This window comes from Sarcophilus harrisii, chromosome 2 (assembly GCF_902635505.1).
Source record: "Sarcophilus harrisii chromosome 2, mSarHar1.11, whole genome shotgun sequence".
In the NCBI taxonomy this organism is placed as follows: domain Eukaryota; kingdom Metazoa; phylum Chordata; class Mammalia; order Dasyuromorphia; family Dasyuridae; genus Sarcophilus; species Sarcophilus harrisii.
Window position 1 is genome coordinate 478,738,148 of NC_045427.1, and position 26,772 is coordinate 478,764,919.

At 33.6% G+C, this 26,772-nt stretch overlaps 1 protein-coding gene across 2 annotated transcripts in view; it reads left to right on the top strand.

Moving 5' to 3' along the window:
• STXBP1 (syntaxin binding protein 1) overlaps nucleotides 1-26,772 on the top strand; it is a 99,926-nt gene that overhangs the window by 23,657 nt on the left and 49,497 nt on the right. For both annotated transcript variants that reach the window (XM_031954680.1, XM_003757363.4), the window contains exon 2: nucleotides 11,198-11,247. In XM_031954680.1, the coding sequence (XP_031810540.1) occupies nucleotides 11,198-11,247 (50 nt within the window). The remainder of the gene's footprint in view (nucleotides 1-11,197; nucleotides 11,248-26,772) is intronic.

Genomic DNA, 26,772 nt, shown 5'->3' on the forward strand with positions numbered 1-26,772 from the left:
GAATCATAGATTTTAAAATGTTTATTTTTAGTTCCATATTCTTTCCCTCCTTCTATTTGTTATCCCATTTATTGAGAAAGCAAAAAATGTGATACCCATTACACATGTGAAGTTACAAAAAACACATTTCCACAGTATCCATGTTGAAAAAAACTGAAAAATGAAATGAAAAAGTATGCCTTAATATGAATCCTTTCTGAATTTTCCTCATTTTTCCTTTTTCCCCATTTTTTATCATGAGTCCTTTGCAATTATCTTGGATCCTTATTTCAATCAGAAGGGCTAAGTTTTTCATGTTAATCATTTGTTTCAATATTGCTTTTATTATGTATGATGTTCTGGTTCTGCTCACTTAGCATCAGTTCATATAAGTTTTCCCAGGTTTTTCTGAAGCCATCCTCTTATGGCATAATAGTATTCTCTCATAGCTAGATGTGGGGATTTAGGTGGCATAGTGTATGGAGTGCCAGGACTGGAGAGAGGAAGACTCATTTTCCTGAGTTCAAATCTGGCCTCAGACACATATTGGCTATATAACTCTGGGCAAGTCACTTAACCCAGTTGACCTCTGTTTTGTCATCTGTAAAATGAACTGGAGAAGAAATCTTTTCTTAACTATAGCTTGCTTGATGGGGAGGATGAAAGGGAAAAAAAGAATAAAGTAAAAAAGATATGCAGCTGATGGGCATAAAGTGGTACCTCAGAATTGTTTCATTTTGTATTTCTAATTATTAGCAATTTAGAACATTTAAAAATATTTTATTTTTTCCATTTTTATGTAAGAAAGTTTGAACATTTGTTGTTTTTTTAAATTTTGAGTTCCAAATTTTCTTTTTCTCTCTCACTATCATTGAAAAGGCAAACAATGTGATGTAGCTTATACATATGTAGTCATGCAAAACGTTTTTCATATTAGTCATGTTTTTAAAGAAAACAGACAATTTTTTAAACTTTATTTTTCTTGGGTGTTTTTTGTCTTTCAGATCCTTTGACCATTTATTAATTGACTCAGTTTCCTATGTATTTAAAAAACAAGATCTTTATTAAAGAAATTTGTAAAATTCCCTTCCCCTACACTTTTCTTCTGATTTTGGCTGCATTGATTTTGTTTGTGCAGAAACTTTAATTTCACAAATCAAAATTATCCATTTTATCTCTGATGATTTTCTCTGTCTCTCCTTTGATCATGACCTTCTTAATCCTTAAATGGAAAAGTAATTTTTTTCTGTGTTCCCCTGATTTGCTTTATGTCTAAATCATATACACATTTTTAATAGCCTATACACTTTTCATTTTAATCTGCATTATTAACATTTTCCATTTTTAATAAAGCTTTTTATTTTCAAACACATATATAGATAGTTTTCAACATTCACCCTTGCAAAATCTTGTGTTCTGAAATTTTTTTCTTTCCCTTCTCCCCACCCCCTTCCTAGATGGCAGGTAATCTAATATGTGTTAAACTTGTATAATTCTTCTATACATATTACCATAATTATCATGCTACACAAGGAAAATCAGATAAAAAATGAGAAAGAAAGCAAAATGCAAGCCAACAACTGTGATGACCGTGTTAGCACCCTGGATACTTTAAAATCAGCTGGAGACAGAATAAGCGAAAGTCCTTGATTTTTATTTTTTGTGGACGGGAACCTAACGGAATGGCCATAGGAAGTGAGAGGAATCGTGCCATGAATCCGCAAGGAGTGACTCTGGCTTTCTCACTCAGAGCCACCTCCCTCTTCCTCTGCATCCTCTAAATCCTCCTCAATCTCTCTATAAGCCAACAGATCAAAACCTGCACAGACTAATGGGCAGGGCCATTCTTTCTCCAAATATATGTTAATAGAGTATTGCCCAATTGGTAATTAGCCTTAAGTGCTAGCACCTCAGTGCAGCAACTCAGTTTCAGCCTATTACAAACAACAACAAAAATGAAAATATTATGCTGTGATCCACACTTAGTCCCCACAGTCCTCTGAGTACAGATAGCTCTCTCCATCACAAGACCATTAGAACTGGCCTGAATTGTTGAAAAGAGCCATGCACATCAGAATTGATTATTTGTGTAATATTCCTGTTGCTGTGTACAATGTTTTCTTGGTTCTGCTCACTTCACTTAGCATCATTAAGCTTCTCCAGGCCTCTCTGAAATCATTCTGCTGATCATTTCTTACAGAACAATAATATTCCATAACATTCATATGCCGTAAATTATTCAGTCATTGTCCAACTGATGGGATTTCACTCAGTTTCCATTTCCTTGCTACTATAAACAGGGCTGCTACAAACATTTTTGTGCATGTGAGTCTTCCTTTTTTTATAATTTCTTTGGGATGCAGACTGAGTAGAGAAATTGTTGGATCAAAGAGAATGCAGTTTGGTAGCTCTTTGGGCATAGTTCTATATTGTTCTCCAGAATGGTTGGATCAGTTCACAACTTCACCAGCAATGTATCAGTGTCCCAATTTTCCCACATGCCCAATATTCATCATTATATTTTCCTGTCATCTTAGCCAATATGAGAAGTATGTAGAGGTACCTAAAAGTTGTCTTAATTTGCATTTCTCTGATCAATAGTGCTTTAGAGCATTTTTTTCATTTGCCTACAAATGGTTTTAATTTCTTCATCTGAAAATTGTCTATTCATATCCTTTGGCAATTTATCAATTGGAGAATGACTTGTATTCTTATATATTTGAATCAATTCTCTATATAGTTTAGAAATGAGGCCTTTATCAGAACCTTTGGAAACATGTAGCCATTTTGAATTTATCTTGGTATTTGGTATAAGATGTTGGTCTGTTCTCTTGTTAATTTTTAATTACTCCTGTGATTTTGGCTAATACTAACTTATATTATCTCTCAGAAGGCAGGTTTGCTTAGCAAAGAGAATCCTCAGCCCAGTTTCATCCAGCTATCAAAAATTCCAAATAATTAAGAGATGGAATTATTGATATTTCACTTACCTGCTATTATTGATGTGTTTAGATATACATAATGTGGACTTACAAAGGTGATCAAGTTTTGAGGCTGCCAGACAAAGATAGTATAAATATAACATTGAAATTTCTGACAACCTGTTATTTTTGCTTGCATCCCTTTCAAGTTAGTGAAAACGAAGTTCTATCTGTGCAGATGGAATATTAAAATTTAAGATCAAATGGGTTCATTCTTTGGTCTTGAGCCAATCAGAGAAGAGGCTCGTATCTGACAGTATATTAGATTTTTTCATAAAGTTAATAGAGGACATATTATAAAAATGCATACCACCAGTCTACTAAGGAGTTTTGGCCTTAGGCCAATTCTAGTAGCATGCCAATGGGTACAGGAGGGAGGGTGTGTGTGTGTGAGTGTGTGTGTTTGTGCATCCGTCCTTCCACCTCATAGGAGGCATGTTGACAAGACTATAGAATGTCTCAATATTCACTGTCTGCCTATTGCACCTGGTAATTATGGATGTTGTCAATTTACCTTCGTAAACATTAAAGAAAAGAAATTGTTCTGGCATCAGAAAGCCACTTCTGAGCAAAGAAGAGTTATTAGGTCTTTTTCTTAAGATATGGCCATATTTCATGTGTATGTGTGTGATGGAAGCACCTCATTTCATTAACATTTTTTTGGGTTCACAATTATGAGTTCATCAGTGTGGGGAATTCCTACTATGGAAACTTCCTTCACTGGTGCAAATCTTGGACACTGAAAGTTTTAGAGACTTGCTCCTGATCACACAGCTGGTGTGTCAGAGACAGGACATGGTCTTGATGCATCAGAAGTCCTCTCTCACTCCTCTGAGCCTCTAATCTTCTGTTAATGTTTAAAATGGATACACATGCATGACCTTATGTAAAAGTTAGGCCTGGTCCCTGTTCTCTAAGCAAATTTCAGCTCCAAGATAAGAACTGAAAATTGTAGCCATACAGTGCTGGAATGAATAAATAGATTGCCTCAAAAAGTCTTGAACTATTCAAGTAGAGGCAGGATGTCTCTCCTTCAGAATTTTACAGAAGAGATTCCTGCATTAGGTAGATGATTGGGCTTCAGAATCACTATGCAGAGTATAAACAACCTGGCAGGATTAGTTTTTCAGAAAGCCAAATTAGGGTATGCTCTTTTCCATTTGTGTCCCCTCACTTTAAAAAAAAAAAGGCAGCAAGTTATTGGCAGTTATTTAGTCATGTCTAATCTCAGGAATTTTCCTTGTGTTCAACAACAACTGAATGGTAGATTAAAAAAAATTACTTTGGATAATTTCTTGTTTTTTTATTAAAGTTTTTTATTTACAAAACATATACATGGGTAATTTTTCAACATTGACCCTTGAAAAATTTTCTTTTTTTTGGATAATGTCTTGATTGTATAGGATGTAAATCATCAGGATGACTTTTTGAAATCATCTATTTGCTTAATCTATCTCTAGATTTTTTTGATTCCCATTTCTTGTACTATTTTTATATGTATTTGATCATTAAAGAAAATCTAAAGTAATAGCAAATGAAGTTTGATTTTTGTTTCTTAATGCATTTGATTTCTTCCACTAGCATTTGATATGATTACTACCTGTATATGCTGTTTGGTGACACTTTTTAGTGTGTTGGATTCTGTTTCAGAATTTGGATGCATTTCCACTTATATTTCAGCATTTATTATAATTCTTCCTCACTGCTCAAAATTCATTATCTCATTAAATACTAGTGAGAAGTAAGGGTGAGTCTTATGTGATGGATGTTTGAATTAATATTTATAAGACCTATATATCTTGTTTCTCTAAGTTGCTCAATGAAGTAGCCAAATATGTCCCCAAACCCCAAAATCAAATATTATCCCTACCCAGATGGGTTTGCAATTTAAATATTTTGTGTGAATAAAGCATATGTTTATAGGTATATACATATACATGTATTATATAAATATACATATGTGTACATGAATTTTTCAGGCCCAGATAAATTGTATCTGCAAGATTGATTATGAGCTTGAAGAGGACTTGATTACTGACTGATTAGGATCTTGAATTCTTCCACTCTTTTTTCCACACCATAAAGTTTTAGAGAATTGTTACTTTTTGAGCCAGAGTTGTAGCTTAAACAAAGTAAACCGGAAAAGAATGTGTTTCTTCCCCACAACTTTCCATACCCTTTATTGTCTTTCATTGGGTTGTGTTGTGTATTGTGACCAAACATTACTCTCCTACCTAACCGCAAGCCATGATATCCAAGGCCTTATCATCATAGTGCCTCTCTTCTATGGTTTCTGGGTGACTCCTTTTTATAGTTAAGTTGAGGTCAAGGACTAGTGATTGTATTGTAGGGACACAAAACACATTCTTTGGGGTTAAATATCACCTCCTCCTAATGCAATTAAACATCCTGTTTCTCAATCTCCCTATGTCCCCCAATTGAATTTCCCTTTCAGTGCAAAAATTCCCAGTTAGAGAGACAGGTAGTACAGTAGATAGAGTGCTGACCCTGGACTCAGGATGACCTGAGTTCAAATTTGGCCACACATACTAATTAGTTGTATGGCTTTGGGAAAATCACTTAATCTCAATCTCAGTTTTCTCATCTGTAAAATGGGATAATAATAGCAACTCTCTCCTGGTTATTGTGAGAATCAAATAAGATAATATTTATAAAATTCTTAGCATGGTGCCTGGCACATTTGTTGTGATGGTTCAGTTGGTTAGATCATGTTTGACTCTTCATGACCCATTTGGGCTTTTATTGGCAAAGATACTGGTGTGGTTTGCCATTTCTTTCTGCAGATGAACTGAGGCAAACATGGTTTAAGTGACTTGCCAAAGAAAGAATAAAGGGAGGGAGGGAGGAAGGAAAAAAGGAAACTAGCAATTATTTAGGAAAATCTGGCCTCAAGCACTTCTTAGCTATATGACCCTTGGTAAGTCACTTAATTCTTTTGGACTCAGTTCTTCATCTGTAAAATGATCTGGAGAAGGTAATGGCAAATTACTCTGGTATATTTACCAAGAAAAATGGAAATCACAAAGAGTCTAATACGACAAAACAACTGAATAATAAGAAATTAATATAATACCACATGGGGCAGTGATGAGGAAAGGATTTTGTAAAGTTTAAAGTACTCTATCATTAGGAGCTATTACGCTCATAAGCATAACATAATAAATAATTATTAGAAATAATAATAACAAAATAAATAATAATCCTTGAGCTTCTTGTAGTTGGAAGAAATTTGGTTGTACCAGAATATCTTTGGTTCTTTCTCAACTCCTTTAAGCCCTGGGATTCTTGACTTTGGATACATGATATCTTTTGTATATGTCATTGTATTGTATGATAGTGAATACTGAAGTTGTGAATGTACTATGATTTTTTTATATTCTTGCCCCTTATAGGTCTTGACTGAATAATATTTCAAGTATTTGGGGGATATTAGATGTTCTAGAAAAGCCCTCAGATAATCCTAGGCTTGACTCTCGTTTTGTTGACCCTTTGGAGAAATTAGGTTTATTTAGGGATTAATTTAAAAAAAATTTTTTAATAGCCTTTTATTTACAGGTTACATGTATGGGTAACTTTATAGCATTGACAATTGCCAAACCTCTTGTTCCAATTTTTCCCCTCCTTCCCCCAACCCTTAGGGATTACTTAAAAGTTGAATTGGGAAGGGTAAACTGTTTGAGATTACAATACTTGGCTGTAGGAGTAATATATTCTGACTTCTACCCATGTCCCTTAAATGGCTTTGGGGAAAGGCCTTTCTTTAAAGACTCAGACTATGGACAACAGTAGTGCAACAAAAACTGAAAGGGAAAGGTCAAGGAACTTAGCTTGGTATGTCTTCAGCTAATATAAATGACTCAGGATCAGAAGGGTTTTGAACTGGATTTGTTAGGGATTATTTTAAGCATATAGTTCAAATTACTTGATTCTTGTTGCTAAAAGAAACTCTAATCCCTGTTTCCTTCATTTGTTGGATTAGAAAATCTTAGGATCCCGGGCTATTACAAACATTCAGAACTTTATCTTCAGAATTTGGAAAAGGAAATAAGTTGGTGGGAAAGGTTATTTATTACCATTATTATCAATCCTTGAGAAATTTTATCAGCTTATTTCATATTGATATTTTCCTAATGATATTTTCTTTCTACCTAAGAAAGCATTTGTTGGCACGTAATTTTCCTTTATATTAAGGGGCATCAAAATTCAGATTTAGCAGAGTTTAAGATATCTTTAGGGTGAACAAAACCAAGATTAGGAATCACCTATTTTCTATTTTGATCACTATGTTTTACAGATGAAGAGACTAAGGGGAACTGAAGTAAAATGACTTGTCCAAGACAAGGAATTAGTAAAAGAGCTGAGACCAGAACTTGGGTGTCTGAAGTATTTTTAAAAATGTTAACTATACAATTGTTAATGCTGTAAAGTTACCCATGCATATATCCTGTAAATAAAAGGCTATTAAATAAATAAAAAAAAGACCTAGATTCTCTGATTATCTAGCTTTTTGTTGGAGTTTCTTGATTGATTAATTGTGTAACCTCTAATAGAACAAAATAATCAGAATAAAAGTTGATATTTTTGAGGCTTTAAAAAAAATGTTAACCATAAACTTGTATCCCCTAACACTCTAGCATTTTAAAGTTGTTGATATTTTTGTTTTTACATCATGATGGCATTATGAAATAGTAATTATAAAATAGTGCTGGATTTGGAGGTAAGAAGACCAGGGTTCAAATTCCCCTTCTTATACCTACTATGTAAAAGCAAGTTCCCTAACCTTTCTCTGAGCCTCAGTTTTCTCATCTGTAAAATTAAGGTGTTAGCATTGGATAACTTCTGAAGTATCTTCTAGCTCGAAATTTATGGTGCTGTGACTTTTGTCTCCCAATTTGACCTACTTCTAGTTCTCTCAGAGAGCAGTATCACATAATAAGAATAAAAGATATTGAGGACAAATCCACACTTCACCAAAAATTGCTAACATATCAATCAAATCTGATATCATATTCAATGTTAAACACCCAAAGTCTCCCCTTTCTTCAAAGAAGTTGAGGAGCTTATGTATACATCAGTTTTTTAAAGTTAAGCTTTGTCATTATAAGTACACAGCATTCAGTTCCAGTTTTTGTCATTCTTTATGTGTATATTGTTGCAATAACCATATGTGTTGTTTTCTTGGTTCTTTTTACTTTACTTTTGCTTCAGTTTTCTCAGTACTTTATCCTGGCACACCTAGATGCCCTTTTGGGCTTTCTCAAGTTGGAATATTCTTCTGTAAGGCTTGCCTTCTTTTTCTACTTTCTACTTTCTATGCCCTCCCATATCCTCCATTTTTTGGAGGTGTCTGATACTATTTTCATTCTATTCCTGGCCCTCTTTCTGCCTTCCATACTTCAAAACAGAGTCCCAGTTCAAGGTATCTTCATTCTCTTATTTCTAGTCCTTTACTTTTCTGTTTGATGTATTATCTCACTCTTCCCCCAATAAAGATAAACTCTTTGAATGCAGTAATTTCATTTGCTTGTATTTCTATCCCCAGCACTTAATACAATGTATAGCACAGAGTAAATGCTAAGTAAGCATTTGTTTCCTTCCTTCATAGAAGTCTTTTCCTTCATAGAAGTCTTCTTATGTTTTTCTATTTTTCATATTAATTTTTCCATATAACTTACTAATAAGTAAGTTACATTCACATACTACAACCTATTTAGTTATTCCATAATCTAATTTGTTTCCCAGTTCTTTGTTAGTGTGAATATTTGGTATGATATAGGACCATTCTTTTATCTTATACTTTTTTTGTGATATATATTTAGTGATGAGATCTCTGGATTAAAGAGTATAGATATTATAATTAAATAATTTCAAATTACTTCCAAAATGGTTGGATCAATTCATAGCACTACCAAAAGTGTAGTAGCACGCCTACTTTTCCATAGCACCTCAACATTCATTTTTGTCATAGTTTTTTATTTTGACCAATTTTCTGAGTGTATGTTTAAGCCTTAGGAGTAATTTGATTCACTTCCAGTATTTAAAACCGAATGTTAGAAATAGCAATGCTGCCTAGGGACCATCTTAAATTGCATTTATTATATGTTAACATCCATTAAATCCTGCTCCAGCATTTGCTCTAGATAGGCTTGTTGGTTAAAGTATCTGATGTTTACATTTGCCTTTCAAACTTGCTGTGAGTCCTTTGACCTAGAGGGCCTACCATTAGTTAAATTTCCCAAAGACAGAAAATTCCCACATGTATTAAAATATTAATAGCACTATATTTTTTGTAATAGTAAATGAAGGGGGAGGAAAACTGTTCCTTTTACTGAAGCTGTGTTCCCTTTAAGATTATCACTCTGAAACTGTATTTCCTTTAGATCTGTGATCACTTTTGGAGTCTCAGCCCCTCCTGAGGAAGGCATATCCCCCCCCCCCCCAGATAAGTTATCTTTCTGGGATGCCACAGCCTTTGATTCAATTAGAAATCCTGGTCAAAAGACACCCCTTTGAAATGTTGTTAATTCCAATTGGAGATCTGGCCTGGCTACTGATAAGCATCTAAACCCAGGAACCTGAGTCCTGAAGTCTCAAGATTCCCTTTAAAGGGCAGTATCTAGACTCACTCTTTGCAGAGGCCCAAGCAGTTTGCTAGGACCCTCTGCCCACTGAGAAGGTATTCTCTTCTCAGTGCCAGATTCCATTTCTCTAATAGGACTTTGCCACTATAGAAGTCAGTCTCTTAGCAAATTGGTTTCTATCCAACAATAAACTTTCATTTTGCCAATAATAATTTGGGATAAGTGAATTCTTTTGCTTTAAACTTGCGGCTGATGGAAAGGGGATTTTAACAACTCTCTTATTGCCACTAACTTCATCACTACCAGGAATTGAGAGGATACAAACTTCATCATAAAGGTTTGGAAACAAAGTAAATGTATTTAAATTGGGTGACTGGCTAAACAAATTGTGGTGCATAAATGGAATTACTGCATTGAAAAAAAACGTTAAAATTGAGACTACAGAGACGAATAGGAAGACTTCACAGGATCACAAATTTGTAGCTGAAAGGTCCCTTAGAGAACTTCTAGTTCAACTCCCTGTTTTTATAGATAAGAAACCCGAGGCTTTAGAAGATTAAGTAATTTGCTTAATGTCATAGCTAGAAAACGGAGAAGCAAGATTGGAATCTAATCCAAATCCAGCACACTTTAGGTTAAACCTTGTTACTTCTGAGAATGGAGATAAAATGAACTATGAAAACAAAGAAAACAGTATATCTTCAAAAATGACTTCTCAGCATTTCCTTTTTTGTATGGGAAAAGCCCGATCTCTTACATGCCCTCCTCCTTTTTGGCAGTTCCAGGTTGGTGACTGGTGGGCAGTAAGGTATTATCTGAAACTTTGGCTTCCAAATGTATTATTGGAATATCCGTGCTCAATAATTGATTGGGAATCTGAGAGTATGAAATTGGAATGTTCTCTGATTTACTGGAGGTTGGCTAACAAGGAGGACGTGAAAGCTTCTGTATTTCCAGATGCTCTGGGACTGAGTCATTATTCGAAAAAGAGAGGGGAAATTATCTCCACTAACTTAAGGGGTGAAAACAAAAAACAAGTGATAGCTCACCTTAATGAGTTATAGATCAATTATCTACCAAGAGAATGGCCTCCAAAGTGAGGGATCAAAGACCTCAAAGAAATACTTCATTTTTTCCCTTGGGATTACATGTGTGAAATGTTAGCTCAGATTCCATAGGGGAGGAAAAATAAATTTCTAACATACCAATCCTAAGAAGGGAAAAGACTTTACCTATTAATATAACTCTCTTCCCTCTACATGCTCTCTCTCAGTAACCATATCAACTCCTATAAGTTCAATTACCTCTATTCAGGTGTATAAATGTGTAAATTTATGCATTATATAGCAAAAAAAAAATTTGATTCATTTACATTCCTCAAGGTGGGAAAATACAGTTTTCATTTACTACTGTAACTTAATGACAAAAAGGGAGGTATCTTTAATATGTGTGTAATATGGACTAGTCCTCAAGTAAATGGAAATGTTTGAAATTATAGTCATACTTTTCTCCCTTGAGGAAATTAGTGACTTAATCCTTGTGGCAAGTATTTAAGGGTTTGTTGGGAAAACTATGTGTGTGTTCTTTTGAGATAACTAATATGTGGCATTTTTCTTTCTTTTTTTTCTTTTAAAGAGATTATGCATGATGTGATAAAGAAGGTCAAAAAGAAGGGAGAATGGAAGGTAAGTGGAATAATAGAATTGGGAACTTTAGGGTAAGTTGACATCATTGTTAGTAAGGAACAGTTTGGGGAAAAAGAATCATTTGATTATATGCAAAGAATAGAAGTAAATTGCTTTATAACAAACAATAGATTAGTGGAGGATAAATGAAAAGTTCAAGAATTGTCCAAAGGATAGTTTTACTTTTTGCATATTTCTTGTGGATTGAAATGGGATCGAAAGTGACATTAGGAATATCTAATTTAACTCCTTTCTAATTATACTATTTGTAAAATAAAATACAATAAATTAACATGACATATTGAAACTGTGTTGAAAATAATACTGATAATATAAAGTATAGAAAATGTTTGATTTTCAAAAACCAATTAATTGAAAATATTATTAGTTTGGGAAAAAAAGGAAAGTATTCTCTGTATATTATAATCATGGTTAAGAGTCACTCATTGGTTTGGATCTACACAGAGATTCTGATTGAGAAGCCATTCCTACCCTAAGTCTTTACCATTCCAGTCACAAAGATAAAATCAATTTCTAGCAGAAGAGATTTAACCCATTTGTGAGATGTTTGTCCTATAGTCTGTAATCATAGAATAGAGAATTAGAAATCAAGCCATTAACTCTATTCTTTCATCAAATAAACTAATCAGAACAGCCATATTGACAGACATAGCTAAAGCATTCAAGGGAATTCCATATAAATTATTTTTACTTCTTGCCTTCCCATTTGCAGTTATCTTCTTTCAAGCACCTTAATTTTAAGCCAGAAATAATAGTACTCAAATACAGTGGTTCTCAAACTTTTTGGCCTAAGGATTGCTTAATCTCTTAAAAATTGTTAAAGTTCCTCAAAAAAGGCTTTTGTTTATGATTTATGTCTACTAATAATTTCCACTTTAGAAATTAAACTATCTTAATATTATTATGAAAACAGTTTTGACCTCAAGAATCCACTGAAAGGGTGTCAGGTACTCTAAGGAATCTCAGCCTACACTTGGAGAACTGCTGTTCTAATAATATTCAAGAACCTTTTTCAGAAAGCTAAGTAGTAAGTGTCCTAGTCTAATGAGATAGGGGGGGGGGTGTGGAATGACCAATACCCTTTTTTGCCCTTTTAGATTTTTTTTTTTTTTTTTTTAGAAATGAGGAGTGACCTCCTAGCTTCCTTCTTTTGATGCAGTTTGGTGAAATAGAATAGTCATTTTGACTTAGAATTAAAATTTCAAGCATCTATTGATCTGAATTGAAGTATATTATAGATGCTGAGCTGAAATATCTTTTTTTTTGCTAAAGACATATGTATTTTATTTTATTTTTAAAAAATTAAAAAAAAGAAAAACAGAAAGGGAATACAAAACAAAACAGAAGAAGACATTGTCATGTGCTCAGCAGAACATCAGGGAGGATTCAACATATATTACAATGATTTACCAGTTCGAAAAAGAATATATACTAGTGGAAGAAATTGTATTTGTGAATGTCTATCTTTACTTCCTTGTAAAATTTTCTTTTGTTCTCTGCTGTGCATCTTTTTTACTTTATTCTTTTTTCCCCTCTTTTAGCTCCTTCAGCTCCCCTCAACTTGTTATAATTGAGAAAGATATATATTTATGTATATATCTATATATTTATATATATGTATGTATATATCTATCTAGATACATATAGATTGCTATATTCATACATACATAGTTCTCCCCCATACACACATCTTTTCTATTTCTGCTGACTCTTTGCTTTAATTCTATTCCTTGACTTGCCTTGCTATTACTTAACCCCCACTTATGGATGCCTCCTTTGTCTTCTTCCTGAATCCTGCCCCTCTTATTTCTTTATAGATTTTGGAAAATGCTGTATTCTTCATGGTATATATGTAGTGTTATCTTTTTAAGTCATTCCCGATGTGAGTAGGTTTTCAGAACTATGAACCCTCTTTCCGCCTCTAATTCCCCTTTGTCTGTTTTTCCATAAGAACTATTTTTACCTTGTCTGTGCCCCAATCTTTCTATTGAACTATTCTATTGCTGATATTAGTCTTAAACATATGGTATAGATTTTCCATGTAAAAAAACCAAACAATTTGTCCATGTTAATTAAATTCCTTGAAATTGGTCTTTGATATTAGTTCTTATATGTTAAATTTTCTATTGAGTTTGGGTTTGGTTGACAGAAAGTTATCAAAATCTGCAAAATCTGAATGCCCATTTTTTTCATTTAATATTATGGCTAATTTTGTTGAATATGATATTTTTGGTTGCAGGCTTAATTCTTTTGGTTGTTTGTAGATATGATTCCACAACTTGTGGTCTTTTATTGTAGCTGCTGCTAAGTCCTATACAATTCTAATTGCAGTTCCAATGTATTTGAATTATTTTTTTCTTGTTTCTTGCAAAATTTTCTTTCATTTGGGGTTTTTGAAATTTGGCAATAATATTCCTATAATTTTCCACAAAAGATCTTGTTGAGGTGGTGATTAGTAGATTTTTCCTATTTCTACTTTCTCCTCATATTCTATCACTCCAGGACAATTTTCTTGGATTGTTTCTTGCATTATTGTATCAAGATTCTTTTTTTGGTTACAGTTTTCAGGTAGTCCAATTATTCTTATATTTTCTTTTCTTGATCTGTTATTTAGATCTTTTGTCTTTCTTGTAAGACGTTTCACATTCTATTCTATTTTTCATTCTTAATAATGTTTTATTATATCTTGGTCTCTCATAGCTTCACTGGCTTCCCCTTATTTAATTCTAATTTTCAAAGAGTTATTTTTATCTTTGAGACTCTGTGTCTGTTGTGTCCTGCTTTCTAGAGCCCCCAAGTTGGGGTGATTAAAATATTGAGGCCTGTTTTCTAGAGCCCCAAGTTGGTATGACAAAATGTATCACTGCTTTCTAGAGCCCCCACACTGGGGTGATTAAAATATCCTGCTTTCTAGAGCCACCAAGTTGGGGTGACAAAACATACCGTTGCTTTCTAGAGCCCCCACACTAGAATGATTAAAATATATCTTCCTAGTGGAGAAGTGACAAGGCAGGACTTCTGAGGATGGTAGAAAAATGGAGTCCATTTATTTCGAGAACTTTCCCCTTTTTATAATGTAACAAAAACAACATTGTGCACGTGGGACCACATAAACAACTTACTATTGTATGTAGTTTGCCACATGATATCACTCTTCCACCTGGTATCACTGTGCTTCAATCTTAACATAGGTTGTCACTGTCCCCTGACTGCTCAGGAGGGCCCAGAGCCCTTAGGGGAGATGGGGAGCCAAACCAGACATTGTTAGCAGGTTCCCTCTGGGGTGAAGGGTCTTATACCTTACCCTGAGTTTCCCCACTGACTGTGACCCTCTACATGTATCTCCTTTTCTAGTTGGTTAACTCCCCCCCCACCCCCCATAATCTTCTTGTTTTTCTTCAATGGTTTTTATTTTTTCCTCAGTTGTTTCTCATTTGATTTTCAAATTCTTTTTTGAGTTCTTCTGTATATTCTGTCTGTGCAGGGAACCATTTAAGGTTACTTTTTGGAGTAGAAGCAGCTTTTATTACATCATTGTCCTCCTGTGAAGATAAACCCTGGTCCTCCCTGTTCCCATAATAATTTTCAATTGTTGGGTTCTTCTTTGCTAGTTCATTTTATTTTAAAATAAGAGGTATTAGTGTAAGTTCTTCCTAATCTTGGGGTGGCGACATGATACCTCTAGCTTCACTTCAACTCCTCCCTCAGACATGGAACCTCAAACCAAGAGTACCACCCATCTGCAAGTGCTTACTGTGTCCCTGCTGCTCCATTGCTTCTTCACCCACGGGGGCTTCTGGTTCCTTCTCACCCAGGGCCGCATCTCTGCAACATAGCTGGGTGTGGTGTTCCATTTAGAAGAGATTCACTCAGTCTTCCTGGACCTTCATGTTATCCTTATGCTATTGTTCCTGCTGAGATTCTAACCAAACCCAGCTAGTCTCAGGCTTCCCACTTGTTGTTTCTGTGGAGCTAGCCTAGAGGGGTTTACACTTCTCACTGGTTAATCTCCAGTTGGGATCTTTTTCTCAGATCTTCTTCGGTCTACCTGGAGGACTCCGGTTCTTCTCCAAGTCTTCTTGATTTTTCACCAGTCTGTGTTCTCCCTGAGGTACAAATTTGTTCTGTTTGGGGGGGAAATCTGGAAAGCTTGAAATTTACCAATTTATCCTGCTATCTTTCCAGACTCTTCTCTGTTGAACTGGAATATCAAGAACAAATATGCACATATTAGTGAAATCTTCACTAATCATAATATTCAATATTTTCATTCTAAAAGTTTGTATCCAAATTAAAGAAGCTACATCAATTGTATTATATTTAATGTTCTAATGTATCCATGAACTTACCGATATTGGCATTCCTCCATAGAGGTACTCTCCTATGCTCTGGAGGCCTTCTTCTAGGCTTTTAATTATTTTTGTGGGTATTGGTACAGTACTCTTATGGTTGTCTTTCATCTTAATTAAATGGCTAGCCAACCTCCTTTTCAATATATAAATTTTCTTGATCATGTATTTTATACCACTTTTTGTGTACAAGTCATTGTTGATAATATGCAACAACTTAATACCCATTATGCAGCTCTCTGTTGTCTTTTGGTTTACTTACAATTTTAATTCTTTGGATATAGTGGAGTTCTTTGATTAATATCCATAAATTTTTGTTGAAAGAACATTGTTTTTAAAAACAGTATTTATTGTAAAGTCAAACAATTTTGAAAAACTTAGGAATTCTAATCAACAAAGGATTCCAAAGAACTCAAGCTTAAACATGCTATTTGATGGAATTAAAGTGCAGATTGAGGCATGGGATTTGGAACTTGATTTTGCAGGAATTTGTTTTACTTGACTACAAATTTTGTTTTTCTTCTAATTTTTCCCAGTAGTGGGGGGGAAGATAAGGGAGGAAAATACTTTTTTTGATAATTTTTTTAAAAGAATGAATATTATTTTTAAAAAGATGAATTTATGTGTTAGGAGTAGTAGAAAGCATTTTAGTTTCCTGTATGCAAATCAGCCATCTTCCTTTTACTAAAATTAATTTTTGATCGATGAAAATCTGTCTTTTCTCCCTTCTACCTCCTCCTTCCCCCAATTAAGAAAGAACTCCAAAAAGTTTGTTTAAAAATGTATATAATTAAGCAAAACAAAATTTTTTCATTGGCAGAGTCTTTTTAAAAGTCTCAGTCTGTACTCTGGATCCATTACCTCTCTATTAGGAAGTGTGAGTAGCTTGCTTTTTTGTGTGTCCTCTAGAATTTTAGATGATTACTGAGTTGATTAGAGTTCCTTTAAAGTTGTCTGTCATAGAATATCATTTTTATTGTATATTTACTCCTTTGGTTCTGCTCTACTTTTATTTCATCAACTCAAAAAGTTTTTCAAGATTTCTCTGAAATCATCAAAATTTCTTACACCACAATAGTATTTCATCACATTCATATACCATAATTTGTTCATCTAAATGATGGCTATTACTTGAATTTGTTTGCTTATGACTAATTCTTCCCTTATTCTATCCTTTCTTTTATTCCTTCCTCTTCCTTCTTCCTTTTTCCTCTTTCTTTCTTTTGAGTGAGATATATTTCTGTACCCAACTGTGAACTTGACTAGTTCAGATGAAAATGATATTTAAGTGTTGCCCAATCCCCATTCCTTATTTTAAATTTTCCATTTAAACTTTTTTCTATTTAATAGTATTTTATTTTTTCTAATTACATGTAAAGATATTTTTCAACATTCATTTTTGTAAAATTTGTTGTTGTTGTTGAGGCAATTGGGGTCAAGTGACTTGCCCAGAGTCACACAAGCTAGGAAGTATTACGTGTTTGAGGCCAGTCTTAGGTCTTCCTGACTTCAGGTCTGGTGCTCTATTCACTGTGCCACCTAGCTGCTCCCATTTGTAAGATTTTGAATTCCAAATTTTTTCTCCCTTTCTCTCCTCTTCAAGACAGCAGGCATTTCAATATAGGTTACACTTGTACAATCATTTTAAACATATCTCTTTCTTTTTTCTTTATTAATTTTTTTCTGATTATACATGTATATTAACTTTTTAAATATACATTTATTTATGAATCATGTTGGGAGAGAAAAATCAGAACAAAAGGGAAAACCATGGGAGAGAAAAAAACAAAAAAGAAATGAATATGGCATGTGCTGATTTACATTCAATTTTCATATTCTCTTTCTGGATACAGATGGTGCTTTCAATCCAAAACTTATTGTGATTGCCTTGAATTGCTGAACCACTGAGAACCAAAAATTTCATATTGATCATTGTACAATCTTGCTGTTATTGTGCACAATGTATTCCTGGTTCTGCCTGTTTTGCTCACCATCAATTCATATAAATCTTTCCAAGCCTTTCTAAAATCAGCTTGTTCATCGTTTTTTACAGATCAATAATATTCCATTATCTTTATATACCACAACTTATTCAACCATTCCCCAATTGATGGGCATCCATTCATTTTCCATTTCTTTGCTATCACAAAAAGAGTTGCTACAAACATTTTTGCATATATATGGGTCCTTTTCCTTTATGATTTCCTTGGGATATAGACCCAGTAATAGTACTGCTGGATCAAAGAATATGCACAATTTGAAAGCCCTTTGGACATAGTTCCAAATTGCTCTCCAGAATGTTTTAAACATATTTCCACACTAGTCATGTTATAAAAGAAAAATCAGACCAAAAAGGAAAAACCACAAGAAAGAAAAAATAACAAAAATGTGAAAATATTATGCTTTGATATATTGTACATTGTATGTACATGTATAATGTATACATGTATATTATACATTCAGTCTCGTAGTTCTTTCTGTGGATGTATATGGCATTTTCCATCACAAGTGTATTGGAATTATCTTGGATCATTATATTTCTGAGAAGAGCTAAACCTGTCATATTTAATCAGGTCTTGTCACTATATGCAATGTTCTTCTGGTTTTGCTCACTTTCCTTAGCATCAGTTCATGCAAGTGTTTCCAAATTTTTCTGAAATCTGCCTGCTCATTATACCTTATAGAGCAATAGTATTCCATTACATTTATATACCACAATTTATTCAACTATTCCCCAATTGCTGGGTATCTCCTCAATTTCCATTTCCTTGCCACCACAAAAATAACTGCTACAAACATTTTTGCACCTATGGGTCCTTTTCTCTTTTTAATGATCCCTTTGGGATATAGATACGGTAGTAATTCTGCTTGATGAAAGTATATAGTTTTTTTTTTTTTTTATTTAATAGCCTTTAATTTACAGGATATATACATGGGTAACTTTACAGCATTAACAATTGCCAAACCTCTTGTTCCAATTTTTCACCTCTTACCCCCCCCACCCCCTCCCCTAAATGGCAGGATGACCAGTAGATGTTAAATATATTAAAATATAACTTAGATACACAATAAGTATACATGACCAAAACATTATTTTGCTGTACAAAAAGAATCAGACTCTGAATTATTGTACAATTAGCTTGTGAAGGAAATCAAAGATGCAGGTGTGCATAAATATAGGGACTGGGAATTCAATGTAATGGTTTTTAGTCATCTCCCAGAGTTCTTTTTCTGGGTATAGCTAGTTCAGTTCATTACTGCTCCATTAGAAATGATTTGGTTGATCTCGTTGCTGAGGATGGCCTGATCCATCAGAACTGGTCATCATCTAGTATTGTTGTTGAAGTATATAATGATCTCCTGGTCCTGCTCATTTCACTCAGCATCAGTTCGTGTAAGTCTCTCCAGGCCTTTCTGAAATCATCCTGTTGGTCATTTCTTACAGAACAGTAATATTCCATAATTTTCATATACCACAATTTATTCAGCCATTCTCCAACTGATGGACATCCATTCAGTTTCCAGTTTCTAGCCACTACAAAAAGGGCTGCCACAAACATTCGTGCACATACAGGTCCCTTTCCCTTCTTTATAATCTCTTTGGGATATAATCCCAGTAGTAACACTGCTGGATCAAAGGGTATGCACAGTTTGATAACTTTTTGAGCATAGTTCCAAACTACTCTCCAAAATGGTTGGATTCGTTCACAACTCCACCAACAATGCATCAATGTCCCAGTTTTCCCGCATCCCCTCCAACAATCATCATTATTTTTTCCTGTCATCTTAGCCAATCTGACAGGTGTGTAGTGGTATCTTAGAGTTGTCTTAATTTGCATTTCTCTGATTAATAATGACTTGGAGCATCTTTTCATATGACTAGAAATAGTTTCAATTTCTTCATCTGAGAATTGTCTGTTCATATCCTTTGACCATTTTTCAATTGGAGAATGGCTTGATTTTTTATAAATTAGAGTTAATTCTCTATATATTTTGGAAATGAGGCCTTTATCAGAACCTTTGACTGTAAAAATATTTTCCCAGTTTATTGCTTCCCTTCTAATCTTGTCTGCATTAGTTTTGTTTGTACAAAAACTTTTCAGTTTGGTATAATCGAAATTTTCTATTTTGTGATCAGTAATGATCTCTAGTTCTGCTTTGGTCATAAAGACCTTCCCCTTCCACAGGTCTGAGAGGTAAACTATCCTATGTTCCTCTAATTTATTAATAATTTCATTCTTTATGCCTAGGTCATGAACCCATTTTGACCTTATCTTGGTGTACGGCGTTAAGTATGGATCAATGCCTAGTTTCTGCCATATTAGTTTCCAATTTTCCCAGCAATTTTTATCAAACAGTAAGTTCTTATCCCAAAAGCTGGGATCTTTGGGTTTGTCAAAGACTAGGTTGCTATATTTGTTGACTGTTTTATCCCTTGAACCTAATCTATTCCACTGATCAACTAATCTATTCCTTAGCCAATACCAAATAGTTTTGGTAACTGCTGCTCTATAATATAATTTTAGATCTGGTACAGCTAAGCCACCATCATTTGATTTTTTTTTCATTAATTCCCTTGAAATTCTTGACCTTTTGTTTTTCCATATGAACTTTGTTGTTATTTTTTCTAGGTCATTAAAATAGTTTTTTGGGAGTCTGATTGGTATAGCGCTAAATAAATAGATTAGTTTAGGTAATATTGTCATCTTTATTATATTTGCTCGCCCTATCCAAGAGCATTTAATATTTTTCCAATTGGTTAGATCAGACTTAATTTGTGTGAAAAGTGGTCTGTAATTTTGCTCATAAAGTTTCTGATTTTCCCTTGGCAGATAGATTCCTAAATATTTTATATTATCAGTAGTTACTTTAAATGGTTTCTCTTTGTAACTCTGACTGTTGGATTTTGTTAGTGATATATAAGAATGCTGATGACTTATGTGGGTTTATTTTATAACCAGCAACTTTGCTAAAGTTGTGGATTATTTCTAATAACTTTTTAGCAGAATCTCTGGGGTTCTCTAAGTATACCATCATGTCATCGGCAAAGAGTGATAATTTGGCTTCCTCATTGCCTATTCTTATTCCTTTAATCTCTTTCTCAGCTCTTATTGCTATAGCTAGTGTTTCTAATACAATATTAAATAGTAACGGTGATAGTGGGCAACCTTGTTTCACTCCAGATCTTATTGGGAATGGTTGCAGTTTGTCTCCATTACATATGATGCTTACTGATGGTTTTAAATAGATGCTGCTGATTATTTTAAGGAAAAGTCCATTTATTCCTGAAAGAGTATATAGTTTTAAAGCCCTTTGGACATAGTTCCAAATTGCTCTCCAGAATGATTGGATCAGTAAAGAACTCTACCAGTAGTGCATTAGTGCCCCACTTTTCCCACATTCCCTTCAACATTTTTCATTTTCTTTTCCTGTCATCTTATCCAATCTGATAATGTGAGATGTTATTTCAGAGTTATTATAATTTAAATTCCTCTAACCAATAATGATTTATATCCTTTGACCATTTATCAGTTTCCCCTTCTTTTCTTTTTTTATTTGTATGGACTTGGAGCACTCCCAGTTATATGAGAAAAAATTTCCTATCCTCTTTCCTTTTGCTTTCTCCTCTTAGTATATTCATCATCTCTCCGTCTATTCTTGTAAACTCAAACCCTAACAGAACCATTCCCAGGCTCTCTGTCTAATTAAATTCCTTCTTTGACCCTTGATGATGATTTGCGAGAACACATATATTATCTTCCCATATTAGAATATGAAAAATGTATCCTCGTTTAGTTCCTTATATTTGATTTTTTAAAATCTTTTTATGTTTTTTTTTTGACTCATGTATTTCAAAGTTTCTGTGCAACTCTAGTCTTTTCATTAGGAATACTTATAAGCCCTCCATTTCATTAAAAATCTTTTTTATTCTGTTCTAGAATTATACTTGAGTTTTGTTGAGAAAGTTATTTTTGGTTTTAAACCCAGGTATTTTGCCTTCTGGGGATGGAGTCCAGCACCAAAGAATAGTAAAAATGTGGTTATGAATTTACCACAAGCCAAGAGGAATTTGTCTAAGCATGCCAGAGTTAAATTAGTTAAGCCAGCTCTTTAAGTTAGTGTTACATTAAAACCAAAATTAAGCTGATATTGCATTAATACTGGATATCTCCAGGTGGTACTATGTATATTTCAGACTTAATGTATAGACCATATTTTGATATTTCAGTTTGACAGTAACTTAAAACAGTAACTAGCAGTTACAACAGTCATAAATAGCAATAACTAGTGGTAACAATGTAGCTATCATAACAGTTGTAAGTAGTATAGTTCGTGACGCCTTGTTCTTTCCTGTTACATGCATTCTTCACCAAGATTATCCTAAATTTATCAAGAGCATGTCTTTCCTTTATTGTTATGGGAAGCAGTGAGCCAATGCTTTGAACCAAGTATCCTTACAAAGAATAGATTTCAAGTAATACCTAGACTGGACTCTTCCTGTACATGCACTTACATATCCTCTACATTCTGGAATATAGGAATCCAAGTTCTCTAGTCCTTCATAGGGGTAGAAGCTAAAGTTTGTGTAATCCTGTGACTCCTCATTATTTGGATTCTTTCTTTATTGCCATTTGCAGTAATATTTCCTTGACCTAGAGAAAACTCTGGATTTTAACTCTAATATTCTTGATAAGTTTTAATTTTTTTTCCCTAGGAGGTAAGTGGTAGATTTTTTTTTCTATTTCTTCCTTGTCCCTTGATTCTAAAAGCTCTGGACAGGTTTCTTTTATGGCTTTTTGAAATCTCATTTATAGATTCTTTTTTTGGGGGGGAGGGTCATGGTTTTAAGTTCAGTAATTCCTTTTTTTATGGATGGAATTAATACTTCATTTTTTTTTACATTTTTTATTAAAGCTTTTTTTTTTTTTTTTTAACAAAACATAGGCATGGGTAATTTTTAAAAACTTTCTTTAACAACTTTTTCCCTCCTTTCTCTCACCTCCTTCCCTATATGATAGTCCAATATATGTTATATATGTTAAAATATATGTTAAATCCAATATATGTATATATATTTATATAATTATTTTGCTGCACAAGAAAAATCGGATCTAGAAATAGTAAAACCTGAGAAGGAATATAAAAATACTTGCAAATATCAACAGAAAGCATGAAAATGCTATGTTGTGGTCCACACTCAGTTCTCACAGGCCTCTCTTTGGGTATATATGGCTTTCTTCGTCATGGAATAATTGGAACTGGTTTGAATCATCTCATTGTCGAAGAGAGCCATGTCCATCTGAATTGATCACTGTGTAGTCTTGTAGTTGCCATCTCCTGGTTCTGCTCATTTCACTTATCATCAGTCTGTGGCCTCTCTGAAATCATCCTATTGGTCATTTTTTACAGAGCAATAATATTCCATAACATTCATATACCATAATTTATTCAGCCATTCTCCAATTGATGGACATCCATTCAGTTTCCAGTTTCTGGCCACTATGAAAAGGGCTGCCACAAACATTGTTGAACATGTGGGTCCGTTTCCCTTCTTTAAGATCTCTTTGGGATATAAGCTCAGTAGAAACACTGCTGGGTCAAAGGGTATGCACAGTTTAATAACTTTTTGAGCATAGTTCCAAATTACTCTCCATTCACAGTTCCAACAACAATGTATCAGTGTCCCAGTTTTCCCACATCCCCTCTAAATATCTGTCATTATCTTTTCCTGTTATCTTAGCCAATCTGACAGGTGTGTAGTGGTATCTCAGAGTTGTCTTAATTTGCATTTCTTTAATCAGTAGTGATTTGGAGCACCTTTTCATATAAATCCAATAATTTAGTCCAATTAATTTAGTAAACAAAAATCTTTGGTGGCCACATTTACCAAGGAATTTTATGTGATCTTATCACATGCAAGAGAGATACTTTGTGGGAGAACCTTTAAAACTCCATTTTGTTCTCCTAAGTCAATATATTTTTATAACCAAGAAATAGTAAACATCATAATCTTATGTTTTCATCATATTTCAGTCAGTCACATGACAATGAAGATATAGTTTGCTTTAGAAAATTGCCTGTGAAAGATGCCTACTGCCTTCACACATTTTAAACAAGGATATTCCTTAATATGAACATAAAACATTCTGTCTCTCTTTTAAAACTGAAACTCCTTATCTTTCCATTTCTGATCCTAGTGCTTGATGGATAGTTTTGACTTGCTCTGCCTTCAACTTGGACTCACTCAACTGTTCCTAGGGAAGCTTACTCCTCTTATTAATCCATATCACATTTCATCATTGCTGTAGTAACACTGACAAATCTGTTCTATTTTGTATATTTTTGTCCTCTTTCTAGTTCATCTGAAAATGTCTTTTAGAGATTACCTGATTTGGAACTCAAACCAAGATTTCTTCAGGCTTGCTTTTCTCTCCACTACTTTTTACTGTTTTGTGAGACAATGTGACTCATAATTTTTTGTCAGGTTTTTCAATAATGTTTTACAAATTGGATTATATTCTAAGCCAGTGTTGCCTCTGATTCCAGTATCTTTCCGTTTGTCTTAGAGATCAATAATGTGATTAAATCAGATATGTTTAGAGATTCCATTTAATGAAAAATAATAAATAAATGCTTTTCCTAGAACTATGTTGCTAGAAAATATATTTCAATATAAGAATTTAGATCTTTTATCAGAAATAGTTAATAAAGCTTTTAAGATTATTTTGATTGATTAGAACCATTTAATTGGCTTTATGAAAAAAATATATGGGTAGTTGGTTTAAAAAATGTAGAATTTATGATCCTAAGTGAAAAGGAGATCATTATACGTAGCAACAACAAGACTATACGATGATCAGTTTTGATGGACATGGCTCTTCAACAATGAGATGATTCAAACCAGTTCCAATTGCTTTGTAATGAAGAGAGCATCTTACACCCAAAGAGAGGACTATGGGAACTGAGTGTGAACCACAACATAACATTTCCACTCTTTCTGTTATTGTTTGCATTTTTGTCTTGCTTCTCAGGTTTTATTCTTTTTAGTCAGATTTTTCTTGTGCAGCAAGATAACTATATAAATATGTATACATATATTGGATTTAACATATATTTTAACATATTTAAATATATTTGACTACCTGCCATCTAGGGGAGGGGATGGAGGGAAGGAGGGGAAAATTTGAAACAGAAGGTTTTGCAAGGGTCAATGTTGAAAGATTACCCATGTATGTTTTGTAAATAAAAAGATGTAATAAAATAAATTTTTAAAAAATGTAGAATTTAAGTGAAATTTTAAAATTTGAAATTGGTTACAATGATATATGGGATTTTGTTGTTAATGGGAAATTTAAAATATTGTTCCAATCCTTGCAAGCTATATAAAATGCTATAAAAGGATAGTTAGCACTATTTAAACGCATTAGTACTAAAGCTGAAAGAATTTTCACTTTCATTTTAATGAGTATAATTTGTATGAAGGCAAGAAGTAGCTTAATACTAGATAATATTTCAGGTTTAACAACAGTAAATTTATTAGGAAAAGAACAAGCAGATTGGAATGCAACTCCACTTATCAAATCATGTTTGAATTACAACTGTGGGTTGGCTGTGAATACAAGAGCCTGGGGAAAAAAATCAACAAAGCATTCTATGAGAATCAATTGATCATAATGACATTTATAATAAAGAGCATTATATGTTTTACTAATATTTTTGTAAATTGTGTGTCACATATCCTTTATAACAGACATCTGTACATTTATGTATAAATTAGATAGATAGATACATACATACATACTTTTTTTCCTCCCCAGGGCACCAGTTGCTAGAAATTTAGCAGCACACTACTGCTTACAACTTCTCCCTATCCTCCAACTAAAAGCTATGCCTTAAAACAAGCAAATGTAGTCAAATCAGGCAGATTCACACAATGGCCCTCTCGGAGTGACTATTTCATTTTATGCCTCTAGTTCATCAATGCTTTGCCAACAAATCAGAAGCATGCTTCTTCATTAGTTTTCTGGAGTTGTAATTGGTTCATTGTGTTGATTAGAGGTCTTCCATTTTCAATGTAATTTTCCTTTATCCTACAGTAGTTATTGTATGAATTGCTTTCTTAGTTCTACTCTTTTTGCTGTACACCACTTTACACAAATCTTGTGCCAAAGTTTTATCAGGTTTCTCTGAATCGATAGCCTTTGTCATTTCTTAGAGCACAACAGTATTCCTATATTATTCTTATACCATAATTTATTTCACCATTATGGTACCTACTTTGTTTTTAACTCTGTTACAACAAAATATGCTGCTATTAAAGTTTTGGTATATATGGCTCTTTTATCTGTCTTTTCAAAAAGAGCTTAAGTTAACTTTTCATTTGGTTGCAACATACAGTCTCATTTCATTTATAACAAGAATGTTAATGTTTATGTGTTTCAGCTTCTCAGTAGTCTCACTCATTGTACAAATTAGTTTTGGACAAAGACCTCATATTTAGTGTGCCAACAGTTTAATTGACTATAGCTAATCTAAAAATAGTCATGTTCTTAGCGCTTTCTGCTCATTTCCCCACTAATCTTTTACTATAGAAGAGAACACATAAGCTTAAAACTATTTTTTGTTTGTTCATGGGTTGTCATGACTTAAGGGTTCATTCCCTAATGACCAATCATGCATTTGGTCATGGAATTTGTCACTGGAATCATACTCGAGATCTTTTCAGTTTAGGAAAGTCAATTAGAAATTGTGTTCTGCTTGCCTAGCCTTTTTTGAAAATCTAAGATGTGCTCTATAACCAAGGTGTCAAACATGCTGCCACTAGGAATGTTTAACAAATTAAGTAAAAATACAATAAACCATAGATGGCTTTACATTTTAAAACTAAGTAAACATGAAACCTGCAGGGATACGTATGTATTGATTAGTGCCCCTCTGTTTCTAATTAATTTTGACACTATTACGCTACACCATTAGTGATGTTTCATATAAGATTTTTGTTGCGTTCAGTTTGAATTTGTCTAACTCTTCTGAATCTTGCTTGGGACTTGAAAATTATGGATTAATATTACCGAAAAAATTACCAAGCATTCTGAACTTTGTTAGTTCAACATTCACCTCATTGACTTGCACTCTATGACAATATTTCTGAAGT